Consider the following 13,505-nt stretch of genomic DNA (forward strand, 5'->3'; position numbering starts at 1 on the left):
GACATATCTGTGTGTGGTTTGGTTTCCCATTCCTGGGCAGGTATGAAATACACAAAGATACTACTCTTTCAGCCAAACAAGTACAAGAATAATTGTACAGTATAGAACAATGCCTAGAAAAAACATCGCTATGTGTTTTATTATTACAGTGTTATTACAATGTAATAGTGTATTACATGACATTATCATACAAAACAGGGAATGTATTACTGCAGAGGCCTATAACCATAGCTAAACAGGATATTGAGGTACATAGATGTCTTGCTTCTGACAGTGTTCCTACTATAGCCCTATAGGCACCGAAGATGGACTTAAACTATCCTTGGAGTACCCTGTGCCAGCTAAAATATACAAACTTTGATTATTATGGCCAGCAACAATTGCAATATTTTAGTATATGGTTATGTTCCCAGGTCATTTCTTCAGCATCATTAGAAGAGGAAGTAGTAGAGTTCCTCACTTAAATCCAGATAATGTTAGTGGGCTCTTTCCCCCCCCTCTTTTTTTTAATTTTTTTTTTATTTTATTTTTTTGCTTGGGGCCTGTGACCTTGAACACAGCTTCTGCTGAGGATGATGCTTTGTGAGAGGTGTTAGCTGCGACTCATTCTCTCTCAACATGTGCACACAGGTGAACATGTATGCCACCTCCTTTGTATGCTTCTGGAATCTGAACATTATTTCAATTTTTTTCTCACTTTTACTGTGGCACTTCATCCATTGCAGAATTACTCAAGCTCCCTCAAAGTATCAAGGAATGTACAGCAGTGCTATGTTTTAGAAAGCTGGAAGTAGTAGGTACTTTAAAATGGTCCTACTGGAAAAAAAAAAACAAACAACTTTCTGGTGGTTTTGTTTACCTTGAAACATGCCAGTAGGAGCTTTTAGGATCGCTGTGGCTGTCCATCATCATACTGTCACCTTCACAAATCACTCCACGGTGAAAGAATTGTCTTTTACCTTTGTGGAAAGCAGATCATGGCATACCTGCTATACACGACAAGCCAGCCAAGTGAAAAGTAACAGCTTGCTGCGATGCCCCTGTGTTTCTTCTGCTACATAGAGCTGTGGGCTTGGGAGAGACCTCACAAAAGTTGCTCGTCTCCTCCTGAGCATGAAGAACCCAGACTGGCCCCAGAGGAGGCATCCGACTTGTTCTGCAAAGTATCTGGTGAGGAGATCCCAAAATCCATGCGCAGACTGGCCCATTGATCAGTTAGAAGGCTTTTTCTAAGATACTACTTAACCGTTCCTTACGCTAGTTAAGGACTTTCCTGTCCCTACCCAATGGGACTATCGTGGGTCGGCCGCAGCTCCCCCCACCAGCAGAATGGGGGAGAAAACAGGAGGAACAGGAGCAAGAAAATTCATGGGTCAAAGTAATGACAGGGAAGTCGCTCACCAAGTACTGTTGCATGCCAAACAGACTCGGCTTGGGGAATTTAACTTAATTTATAGCCAGTTAACAAATACTTAATTACTGATTCAGGTATTGGGAAACAAAAAAAGACAAACATTAAAATACTTAGGGGGAAAAACATCTCTCCTTTTCCCAGGCTCGCTTCACTCCAAACCCCTGTCCTCCCCGCTCCCTCATCACAGCCCCGCTGCAGACACCTCTCCTGCGCCTTGTCAGAGCTGCAGGTGACGCTCAGTCCCTTCAGAGAGGCAGTGAGCAGTGCAGGGGGTCGGGGCCAGGACGTCGCAGTTTTTCTGCGCTGCTCCTTCCTTCTCGCACTTTTCCTGTTCTCCACAGGCTGCAAGTCCCTCTGGGGGTGTACCTGCTCCTCATGGAGCACCTCCTCCTCCTCGAGCCTTGGTGTTCCCTCATTCCTTTCTCCTCGGTTGTGGAGCTGGCTAGAGCTGGGCATGCCTGGGATGGGGCAGCCCCTGATCTCTTTTCACAGAGGCCACCCTGCAGCCCCCTGCTACCAAAACTTTTCTATGGACAGCCAATGGTTGATTGCTGTCCTCTATTTTAATTACCTTCTATATATTGAAGATTGTTTTCTTCTTCCACACACTGCCTTTTTTCTCCAGATTAACTAAATGCACTTCCTTCAGCCTTTTCCCATAGGTCTCGTTTCACTTTCTTTTGGATTCTTTACACTTCATCTGTGTCTTTTGTAATAAGTCGTGCCCGAAACTGGATGTAGAAGTTGGCTGAGGACTCGTCTGCCTTTAGAAAATTACATAATTGTGTCTCTTGCCTTACCTCAGACTGTTATTGCACAACAGATGCACATCTTTTGTTTTGCTTGTGTCTGATCAGTTTCTGCTTAACTGTCTCTCCACAGCTTCCTTAATACACAATTAATTTTTCCTTCTGAAGTGCAGTACTAAGCAAATTCTTAGTTTTGTCGTGTTGATTTTGGACAGTCTCTCCAGTTTGCCTAGTCTGTCCTGCAGTGTGCCTGCTATCCCCTTGGGCTTGGAGACCTTTTCCTCTCCCTGTTCAGACGGGACCTCACAGAGCCCCTGTAGCGGGGATCTGCTGCCTCTTCCCCTGCCGCCATGCGCATCAGTGCTCAGTACTCATCTGACTGCACATTGCAGTCTTTCATGTTGGTATTTCAGGCCTCCTGCTTTCCCTCATCAAGTCTCCGTGGTGCCTGTTATACCCAGTACTTTAGGTTGGGCTATGAGGATTTTTAACACTCCCTACTTGTATTTTTCCTTACTTGTCAAATCTGTGTACAGATGCTAAAAATGTTTGGCAGATCTAGTATGCCTCTCCCACACCATTTTGCAAGTGATGGCAATGTTTGGGCAAGGCTCAGACTGACTCCCAGCTGCCCTTCAAAACCAAGGAGCAAGTGAAGAGCATGGCTTTGAGATCCGCATTTCACTGTGCTCTGCTTACCATCGTAGCAGAAAAAAAGTCCTATAATAAGGAATTTTAATGTCTGTTTCAGCCATGGGAACAAAGAAGTATTTTCATGTCGAGGAATCAAATTGGCGGTAGACTGGTTTTTGGAAAGAGGCCACAAGGATGTTACTGTGTTTGTGCCAGCATGGAGGAAAGAACAGTCAAGACCTGATGCTCTTATCACAGGTAAGCTCTGTTCCACCTTTGCTGGTTTGTTTGATACTTTGCACAGCATGAGTGCTACTGCTCAAATGAATAAATCTTTAGAAATGAAAGACTATTATAGAAAGTATCTTTGGTGTAGTAACTTCACTGTGATCTTCAGGAAGGAAAAAGACAAAGCAATGCTCTCTCCAAGTCCTCCTTTTCTGCTTGCCTGATAAATTTTCCATTAACATTGCTACTTATTTCTTGAAGAATGTAATTTCCGTTTTTTAAAACTGTTATACCCATGTAGCATTGGCAGCGAAGAGGTTTGAAGTTAGTGGTTCACTGGGTGATCTTTCTAGTGGTGAGCAGATGCTGCCAGACTAGTCTGTCTGCTGGTCACCTGCAGTGAGTCACTGCCCACGCATGGGGTTACAGGAATTGTCCTGACAGAAAGGGAACAGTTCCCCTTTTCATCGTTACTATTAACAAGTGAGACAGCTTTTGAAAATTTTAATTTTGAATGTGTTTCTCTAGAAAAAAAAATCGGTGTATAGGTACTTATTTCCTGATCAAACTAATTGATTCTCTGTGAAGGCTGGAGAGTCGTCCTCCCTCTGCCCTAAAGTTGAAGCAGAGGAGAATCTGGGGTTAAAAAAAAAAAACTAGAATTTAGGGAGGGAGAAGGGATTGGGGTTTGGGGGTTTTTTGGGTTGTTTTTGTTTTGGTTTTTTTTTAACTTGGCTACCTTGAAAGCAGGGGAAGCTTTTGAGAGTAGTAGCTATGGCTTCTAAAAGAGTATGGAAGCATGTTTTGATTACCACATGCATTTTCAAGTGTCTGGAAAGATCTTCACAACACTTCATTTCATTTGCTTGATTGCTACTAGACTATATCATGTTGATGCAAGAAAATATTTGGAAAGCTGCTGTTCTCCCCTCATCACAGACAGTGTGCAGCCTTTCTCTTGGAGCCTTTCTCTTTCACTGTACTAGTGTTTGAGGTATGAGAAAAGCATTGGCTAAGTAGTAAAGATTTGGCTATTTAGAAATAAATTGTGACATCTCCGAGCTGTGGACAGGGCTAGAAGCCCCAAAAGGATTTTCAAGAAAGTAGCAAGACTTAGAATTGACCAGTTGTCTAGCAATGAAAAATCAGTTTGCCGTGTGTCATCATGGACCCTGAAAATGGGAGGAAGATCAAAGCAGGTTATCTTCTGTAACACAGAGGTTCTTCAGTTTTCTTATCAGGATGCAGGAAGCCTGTTTGCTACTAGCCTTGAGAAATACATTGTGCTGACACTCCATTTCCAGAGATACACACCTGAAATATGTGGCCACCTGGAATTTTGGAAGAGTCTTAGATGACTAATGTAAGGATGGTTCTAGACTGTCAGTATTCATGAGAAGCTTCTTGGACTAAACAACAGCTGCATCTTTCTTATTATTACCTACCAATCATTACATGGCAGATTTTTTTATTCTTTCTTAGTGGGGAAAAAAAGTCACCCTCCATCATACTCCTACTCATCATTTACTGCATGGCGGGGGGTGGGGTGTGAATACAAAAAGGTTGGATTTCATTTAAAATCTTTTGCTTTTTCTACTAAGCAGATAAATGCTTGTATCAAATATATTGCTTATATGTAATATTAATGCTGTATTTCTTCCTGTTGGAGTCTTTTTTTTTTTTTGAGATGGAACATGTTCCCTGTTAAGTTTCTTGTGTTACAAAACAGTTGAGTTATTTGAGATCTCAACCATTATTAAAAGCCGTGACTCATATTCACTGCGCAAGCATCTTCTGCCATTTTAGATGTTGCTTAGCTTTAGGAGAATCAATACAAGGGGTATGTGCCTCAGTGCTAGGTACAACCTCCTTAGTAGCCTGAGCCCATCTTTCAAAGCTCCTTGGGATCTCCAGGTTCCACACAAAGAAAGAGAAAATGCTTTTGGATAGGTGATTGACAGACTGTGTAGGAAAAGAAGGAATTACATAAAATGTTAAACATGCTTATTTATCAGGATTAAAGAGAAATGTGTTTGGATTTGATAAGACCTTGTATATAAATTTGTAAACCTTTTAAGGAAAGATACATGCTGAACTATTACTGGAGGTAAAACAAAAACCAAAACCACATTTGCTGTTGGTTACAAGATGGCATCAGAGGTCTTTTTAGGGGATGCTGTTAATGTTTGTGAAGATCTTGAGTGTTTGTACAGAATGTGGGTTTTCTAGTCCTTGAGGGTACTAGTAGTAACCCGTTCTCTCGGTAGGCAGAGACCTTTATGAGACAGTCCCATTAACATGGGCTACTGGAATTATTTCAAAAGATGTTTCTTGCTGGGTACCACAAAGATGTGGAAGAGGTCTGTCTCTACCAAGGAGCTCAGTTACGGGAAACCCTTGGCTGTACTTGGGTGTAGTCGTCCTATTCGCTGAAACCTTCAGTAATGTTTAAAACCACCCCTTCAAACAGAGCTTTTCACAGACATTTTGATAAGTAGTGTTTCTTTTGAACCACAGCAACATGAACAAGGTCCCCTGTGTTAGTCTTAGAGAAATGGTGTGGAGAAGGTTTTGATTTGTTTGTGGGTTTTTTTGAAAGTATTGCCAGTTGCCTGCTGACTGTAACTTCAAATATCATATATCACACACCTTCTGCTGGACTATAACCATTTAAGACTTGTTTAGTCCTAAATGCTTGGATTTTCTTCCCCAAATCTAATATCTTTGGAGATTAAACTAATATCTTTTTCTTTTCTTTTTCTTTTTTAACTTTTGATTCTTATTCCTTGTAGATCAAGAAATCTTGCGTAAATTAGAAAAGGAGAAGATTCTGGTGTTCACACCATCCCGCCGAGTGCAAGGGAGAAGGGTGGTATGCTACGATGACCGATTTATAGTGAAGTTGGCCTTTGATTCAGATGGCATCATTGTTTCTAATGATAACTACAGGGATCTAGCTAATGAAAAGCCTGAATGGAAGAAGTTCATAGATGAACGCTTGCTGATGTATTCATTTGTTAATGACAAGTAAGTCATTCTATCTTTATATGTGTCACTAAAATAACTGAGGAAAGGACAGTTTGAAGACTTGTATGAATTTCTTATGTTACACCCAAATTGTTAGGTACATGTAGGAAAACAGGAGGAATAGTTGATCATAATTTGGTCTTCTGATTAAAAGTATTCGAAATCTGGTTTTTGCTAGAGCTTTTTTATAACAATATTTTTATATTTTTTATGCAATTTTAACTCTTTTGGTGTATGCCAATGTATATGCTATATTTGATGTATACTATGGTATAATATTCCAATTCTCTTGATATACTGAGACAGCCTGTGGTTTTTGAGTGCCTGTGGTTAGACTCCTAAATACTAGAGTCATAGAAAAACCCATGTTGGAATGAACCTCAGGAGATCTCTAGTTCAACTGTCTGCTTAGATCCATCTAGGGTATCTTCATACCCTGGCATACAGATCAACTGCAGTTACTACTGATGGCTTCTTGTAGTGGGAGGGACTTGGTACTCTGCCAAGCAGACACCTGTATTTGAGTGCCTAAATACTGATGGAGGAGTCCTAGACAATCAGCACAGTTTTGCAAAGTTAGTTGTGGCATTTTAAGAAATTGCTGCCTGTATTGCTGCCCTTACTTTCACTTAGGAATGGGTTGTGTGCAGCCCTGGTTTGCTGCAGAGCAGTCAGCAGAGCTAGACTAAAGGTGTCTGAAGCAGACTAGGAGTGTCCACACAGTCTATTTCTATGACTTATGTCTCAGGCAGTACCTGTAGCAGAAAGGTGGCCTTTCAAAACAGCTCTCAAAATACCCAGGCTTAAAAATGTCAGCATGGCAGGTTATGGTGTAGGACACAGCCATGAGGTTCTTGGTCATTGCATGAGGAATATAAAAAGGCTTGCTTGCTTCCATGATACTTTTTTTTTTTTTTTTTTTTTTTTTTGCTTTATAGATTTATGCCTCCTGATGATCCTCTTGGCCGCCATGGTCCAAGTCTGGACAATTTTCTTAGGAAGAAGCCTATTGTGCCAGAACATAAGAAGCAACCATGTCCATACGGTAATTTGATTTAACTTGTCAGTTTTTCTGTACTGCTGGGACTGGGAACCAAGCTCCTGCTTTACTTTAACACTGCCAAAAATAAAAGCCTTTTAACAGAGGTTTTTACATTGTTGTCTTAACCTGAGAATGGTTGAAATAATGAACTGATGGTGGAAACTGAAGTGCTTTTTTTTCATGTGCTAGTTAGAGAACATTTCTGTCTACTAGCTGAACTAAAGGAGCATAAATTGTTCATAGGAATAGATCCAAAACAGCACCTAAATTCTGCAGGTTCCAGAAAGCCTTTTTCTAATGTGATTTGGTCATAAGACATCAAAGTTTTCTTCCAGAAAATTGACTGAGCTGTTAGAAGTTTAGCTACTGAGCATCCCTACAGGCACACCACCATCTTGACTGAGCTGAAACCTGCTGGTCTTACGACTCTGTGGGACTTTCCTGTTAAGTTTTCTGCCTGTATATCTCCTTGGCCCAATACAGCAGGTGTGTACAGACACACTGACAGTGTCATGTTCAGCTCAAAATGTGGCTGGTAGTGTTGGTCTGCCTTCCTGGAGCACTAGCTGCAGCACACTACCACTGCCTCTTTTTCCCCACAATACAAGAGAGGAGACCTTAAATCTCACCCTGCATCACACAAAACTATTTGCAAGATCTTTCAAATCATCAGTAAAACTTTAAATGAGGGGCATTTCCATTGTTTGATGATTAGCAGATTTTGGTTGAAGGGTTTTTTTATCTGATTATGTTTGTATTAATAGGGAAGAAATGTACCTATGGACACAAATGCAAATACTATCATCCAGAAAGAGGAAATCAGCCTCAGCGATCTGTAGCTGATGAACTTCGTGCCATGTCTAGAAGCACAGCTGCCAAAACTACAAGTGAAGGAGGACTGGTAAAAAGCAATAGTGTTCCCTGTAGCACTAAAAATGATGGCACTTCTGAGCTGAAGCGTGCTGCTCCAAAGAGGCAATCGGATCCTAGTATAAGGACTCAAGTCTATCAAGACTTGGAGGAAAAGCTTCCCACCAAAAACAAATTGGAAACCAGGTCTGTACCTTCTTTAGTTAGTATACCAAGTTCCACTACTGCAAAACCCCAAAGTACTGCACCTTTAACTAATGGCCTTCCATCCGGAGTTCACTTCCCACCTCAGGATCAAAGACCACAGGGACAGTATCCTACAGTGATGATGGCAACCAAAAATCATGGAACGCCAATGCCTTATGACCGGTATCCAAAATGTGAGTCTCCTGTGGATGTAGGGTATTACTCTATGCTGAGTGCATATTCAAATCTAAGTATATCTGGTCCACGTAGTCCTGAAAGGCGCTTCTCTGTGGACACAGATTATAGGATTAGCTCTGTAGCTTCCGACTGCAGCAGCGAAGGGAGTGTTAGCTGTGGCAGTAGTGATTCCTATGTGGGTTACAGTGATCGGTCTTACATGAGTTCACCTGACCCACAGCTAGAGGAGAACTTGAAGTGCCAACATATGCACCCCCATGGCCGCCTTAACACCCAGCCCTTCCTACAGAGCTACCACGAGCCTCTCACACGAGTGCAAAGCTATAGTCATGAAGAACCAAAGCATCACCACAAACCTCCAATTCCGTACATGGCTGTGCATCTACAGCATCCAACAGTCGGTGCTCGTTCTAGTTGTCCGAACGACTACTCTACATCTCAGAGTTCATCACATTCAAAGACCATGCATCTGGGCAGAGCCCTGGTGTCCACGAGAATAGACAGCATTTCAGACTCGCGTTTATATGATAATTCTCCGTTAAGACACAGAAAGCCTTATTCTGGCCAAGATGGGCTTGGAAGTTGGGATAGGCAGAGTTATGGGATGGATGCATATGGCTACCGCCAGACCTACTCCTTGCCAAGTAACCCCACACAGCCGTGTTACGAGCAGTTTGCCTTCCAAAGCTTACCTGAACAGCAGGACCAGACCTGGCGCGTACCTTACTGTGGAATCCCGCAAGACCCTCCAAGGCACCAAGACACCCGGGAGAAGGTTTACATTAACCTCTGCAACATCTTCCCCCCTGATCTTGTGAGGATCGTTATGAAGAAGAACCCTCACGTGACGGACGCTCAGCAGCTCGCTGCAGCCATCTTAGTGGAAAAATCTCAGCTAGGTTATTGAGAGATGATGCATCTTTGTGGTGTCTAGTAGTTTTCAGCTCAGCTCTAATGCTGAGGGAGGTTTGCTACAATAGCATTTGGGATCTCCTTCTCAGCAAGGAGGTTATATAGTAATCCATTTATGTGAAATACTGTATCATGGAGTCTGTATGTATAGCCCCATGCATCGGAAGTACCAGATATGTTTTGTGTTCTAGTTTGAAAATTTTTAAATGGCTATTTTCACAGCTGGAGAATGTTCCAGTTTAAATTAATATATATATATATATATATAGAAAAAAAATCTGTGGTCTCTGGTTATAATCTTTGGTGCATCAGGGGTTTATATGCAGCACTTTCTATCCTTGTTACATGTTGGGATTTTTAGTTTCGTTTTTTAACTCGCTGGATGTTTGTCCTTGGGCTGCATGGTATTAAAACAACCTGCAGAAAGAGGATTTTGCTACTTCTGGCAGGCAATTTTCAAGCCAAGTTTTTGAACTTTTTACAACACCATAAGTATGTATGTATGTTTGTTTGTTTGTTATTGTGAGCTTTTTTGTGCTATAATCTATTTATAGGAAACAAAGATTTACTACAGCACTGACTTCATTTTTTTTAAACAAATAATTAAGTTACCAGTTAACAGTGAAATGGGTAACAATATATTGGTAATTTATAGTATGGCACTTTTCATTGCTTGCTTTGTTTTGTTTAAATAGTTACATGTTTGTTGATGCAGTCGATTAGGAAGATCAGATGCAATCAGAGGAGGAAAAAAACCTTTTTTTTTTTTTTTTTTTCTTTTTAAACTAACTTATGGATAAGGTAAAAGCCTTATTGCCTGCTTTTCCCAGGTGCTGAGGATTTGCAGCCCCCTTTGAACCTAACACAAGCTGCAAACACTCAGAATGTCCCTAAACCAGGCCACCCTGTTTCAGTTCCCGTGTGTTGTTACCCAGCTTTGTGTATTTCTGGTCAGTAGAAGGGGGCCTGAAATAGTAGGGCCCTGTTTAGTTGTTTCATGTGTTTCTTCTTTGTATTGCTGCACAAGTGTACTGGATAAAATACGCTTTTCATAAAATATTTACCTGTTTTTAAATGAATTTAATTATCTCAATGCAAGTTTTGTATTTAAGATACTGTTTGATTTTTCTTGCTATTTATCAAGGCTGGCCTGAAAAGGTTTTGTGTGTTGAGGATATGCAACTTTTTTTAACTGCACTATAGTAATGATATTGTAGCTCAAAATAATAACTTAAACTTTTTTTTTTTTCTTTCTGTTTTGGTTAGTGAGGGGAGGGTTGCGGGGAGAGAAGATACTGTATGTGTTCCTGAAGTTAGGTTTTGGCCTGTTGCATCGTATAGGCCTGATTCTTGCCACAAATAGTGTAGTTTTAGAAACAGACAAACCAAGTCTGGTTTAGTATTAGTAAGGGATATTTCTGGTTTTAAGTCATGGGTTTTACTAGCACCTCGTAAACTTTTTATATATATATATATATATATATATATAAAAAATAGAAATAGATTTTGCAATTGATGTCAGATGTACTTATGTGACTGCCAACAGTTTTAGGTTTCCATCCATTGTAACAATGTTCAGTGTTAAAAAAAGAAAAATCACTAGTTTACACTATTACTGCTGATAATTTTGGTACACTTGCTGGAATTTAAAGTAAGGCCCTGAAGAACCAGAAAGTACCTTTTACAGTTGATACAAATTGTATCTTTTTAACTGAGAACTATTTTGATTTGTAGATTTAGTAGAAACAGAAATGCGTAACTATAACTAGTCTTTTGGGCAACATTTTATCCCTTATTTAAAAATTAGAGATTTCAGACATAGAATAGACTTAGGCAAGTAAAAGTAGGTATTTATTTAGGTGTCTGTCTGGATTTCACATATTAAAAAGAAAAAGGAAACTATTGGCATCTTCTTCCTTCTAAAATCTTTGTAGTGGGAACTCACTAAAATAAAGGTAAAATGCTGCCTGAAAATGATGTCCAAGCACCTTTGAATACGAAGACGTTTTCACTACTTGTGTGACACCGTGTGTTGCAGCGAGTAGGGTTTGGGTATACAGTAAATGCTTCTAAAGAGCATTGTGCTTATAGACATATCCAATAATCTGAACCATGTTCAGCAAACCAATTCAGGACGTAGTGCTCATGCAGCTTCCACTGCTGACGTGCTGCGGGATCTGCCGTCGCCTGTCCCTGCGGCGATACCGGCGGGGCTCTACGCCATCTGTCCTGCGTTGTCTGTTTAGGGAGAGGACCTCTTCACCTGTGGCATCAGTATTTCCCTGGATTTGGTTGGTGGCCATCCGTAGAGCATGTTATAATGTAGAGATCGATGCAGCGCTGACGCTGAGGTTTGGACTGGGAAATGGGTCTCATCTTAGTTGTACGCTAAGATTTTTTTAAATTGAATTACACTTAAGTACTACACCATAGTGTAGATGTAGCTGTTTTAATAATGCAATTATTCTATTTGTGTTTTTAATGGGTTTCTACATTTATTTTTTTATGTAGGAATTTAGGTCTGCCAAAAATTGAATTCCTTTAAGCATGAACAGAAACATGTATGTAATAGAAGCATTTTGTCTTTTTCCCTATCACGTGAGCATCAGAATGCTTCCTACCATGTACATGTAGCAGTCTGGCCTAGAGTACTGGATCAGCAGGCTTAGCCACGTTGTTCAAACGGTGCGAGGAGATGCGTGGGACTGTGTGCTGCAGCGCCCAGACCTGGGTTATCAGTATTGATTGCCTCTGCGTACGTTTAATGCAGTATTAAATCCCTGAAAGTGTGTTGATTGCTAGAAAATTCCTGTAATAGGTTCTGTGCTTTGTACTCAAGCACTAAAAATGCTTTAAAAATACAAGAACAGGGGTAATTTGGTGGTTTTTAATGTTGTGCAATGATGTGCTAGTTCCCCTTAGACACTCTTACGTTGGGTAAAGCAGATCTACTGTGGACAAAATATTGGCCTTGATATTTCCTTTGTTTTTGCTGTGATCTTAGAGAGAGTGGAGTTGTGTGTGAACTCCATGATAAAGAGATCAGTCTATATATTTAACAGCCTTTAGAGAGGACACCAGTAATAAACATGAATGCAATGATACTGGTCAAATACTACATTTGTCAATGTAATTGCCTTGATGCAAATAACTGAACTGTAACATCCTGTGTTACTGAAACAGTAAAGGTAGGTCAGTGACACTGTCTTTGACCCAGCTGAGTGCTAGAATTGCAGTGAAGGGTTAAGTACCTTCAAGTTAGGCCTGTCCCACTGCAAAGAAGAGGGCAACACTTTCCCTTATCTTCAGTACTTGAGAGTTGTTTTGTTACTTAGCAGAAACTCTGTATTTTTAGATACAATCGCAAGCTATTATAGCTGCATCAGTAATAGTATATAGATACACAGTATTTTGAATGCATTTACATTGGGCACCTGCCCACAACTGTTTTGTATACAACAACGTGTTGCCAATATTTAGAGTTTTTAAATATGTCCCATGGATACCTAACTTGGAGCTAAATATGCCCAGGCTATGACAGTATTCATCACTTTGTTGTCTTTTTTTTTTTTTTTTTTTTTTTAAACAGGTGTGTGTGCATATATATGTATATACACACACATATACTTGGCAAGTGGGTTTAAGACTACTGCTAATAGTCTGAGGTAAGATCACATCTTTTCAGGTGTCCTATTTTCTTTGGAATGTCTGAATTGTAGCTTGGTCATTCACTGCAAAATAGCTCTGGGGAGAGCCAAAAGCCTGATATGTTCGTGTGATGCCCCAAAAAGAAGGCGTGCCAGTCTGGTGAAGCCCTCGAAGGGGACTTTTGCAGCCTCAAAGTATGTGGACTGTTGTGGAGCTGTTGATGATCTGCTGTGAAAGTCATAGCTAATGGTGAACACTTTTCCAAAAAAATCAAAGCTATCGGTATAAACCAGAGTACCTCACTTGGAACGGAAGCTGGAGACGTTTGCCGCAGCAAGGAGAGCGCCGGAGGACTAAATGCCTTGGGTGAGAGATACCGCAGCGTCTTGCCTCAGTAAAAGACTACCAAAACGTTTATCAGTTGATGGTTTGACCAAGGTATTTTCGATGTGTAAAGCTTGAAAAATGAGACACAATGCTTTCATACTCTCTGGAGCATTTAGAAAAATACCCAACTGACTTTTCATTGCTACTGAAAATTTAAAATACTGTGCAATTAAAGAGACCATTTTTAAAAATAAAAATAATTTAGAAGTTA

General features: G+C 40.5%; 1 protein-coding gene across 1 annotated transcript in view; it reads left to right on the forward strand.

The window, feature by feature from the left end:
- ZC3H12C (zinc finger CCCH-type containing 12C) overlaps positions 1-13,505 on the forward strand; it is a 44,415-nt gene extending 30,910 nt beyond the window's left edge. Inside the window, exons 3-6 of the mRNA XM_052812771.1 lie at positions 2,915-3,054; positions 5,817-6,051; positions 6,990-7,096; positions 7,858-13,505. Coding sequence (XP_052668731.1) covers positions 2,915-3,054; positions 5,817-6,051; positions 6,990-7,096; positions 7,858-9,254 — 1,879 coding nt within the window. The 3' untranslated portion in view covers positions 9,255-13,505. The remainder of the gene's footprint in view (positions 1-2,914; positions 3,055-5,816; positions 6,052-6,989; positions 7,097-7,857) is intronic.

Source organism: Harpia harpyja, chromosome 17, assembly GCF_026419915.1.
Source record: "Harpia harpyja isolate bHarHar1 chromosome 17, bHarHar1 primary haplotype, whole genome shotgun sequence".
NCBI classification, from domain to species: Eukaryota; Metazoa; Chordata; class Aves; order Accipitriformes; family Accipitridae; genus Harpia; species Harpia harpyja.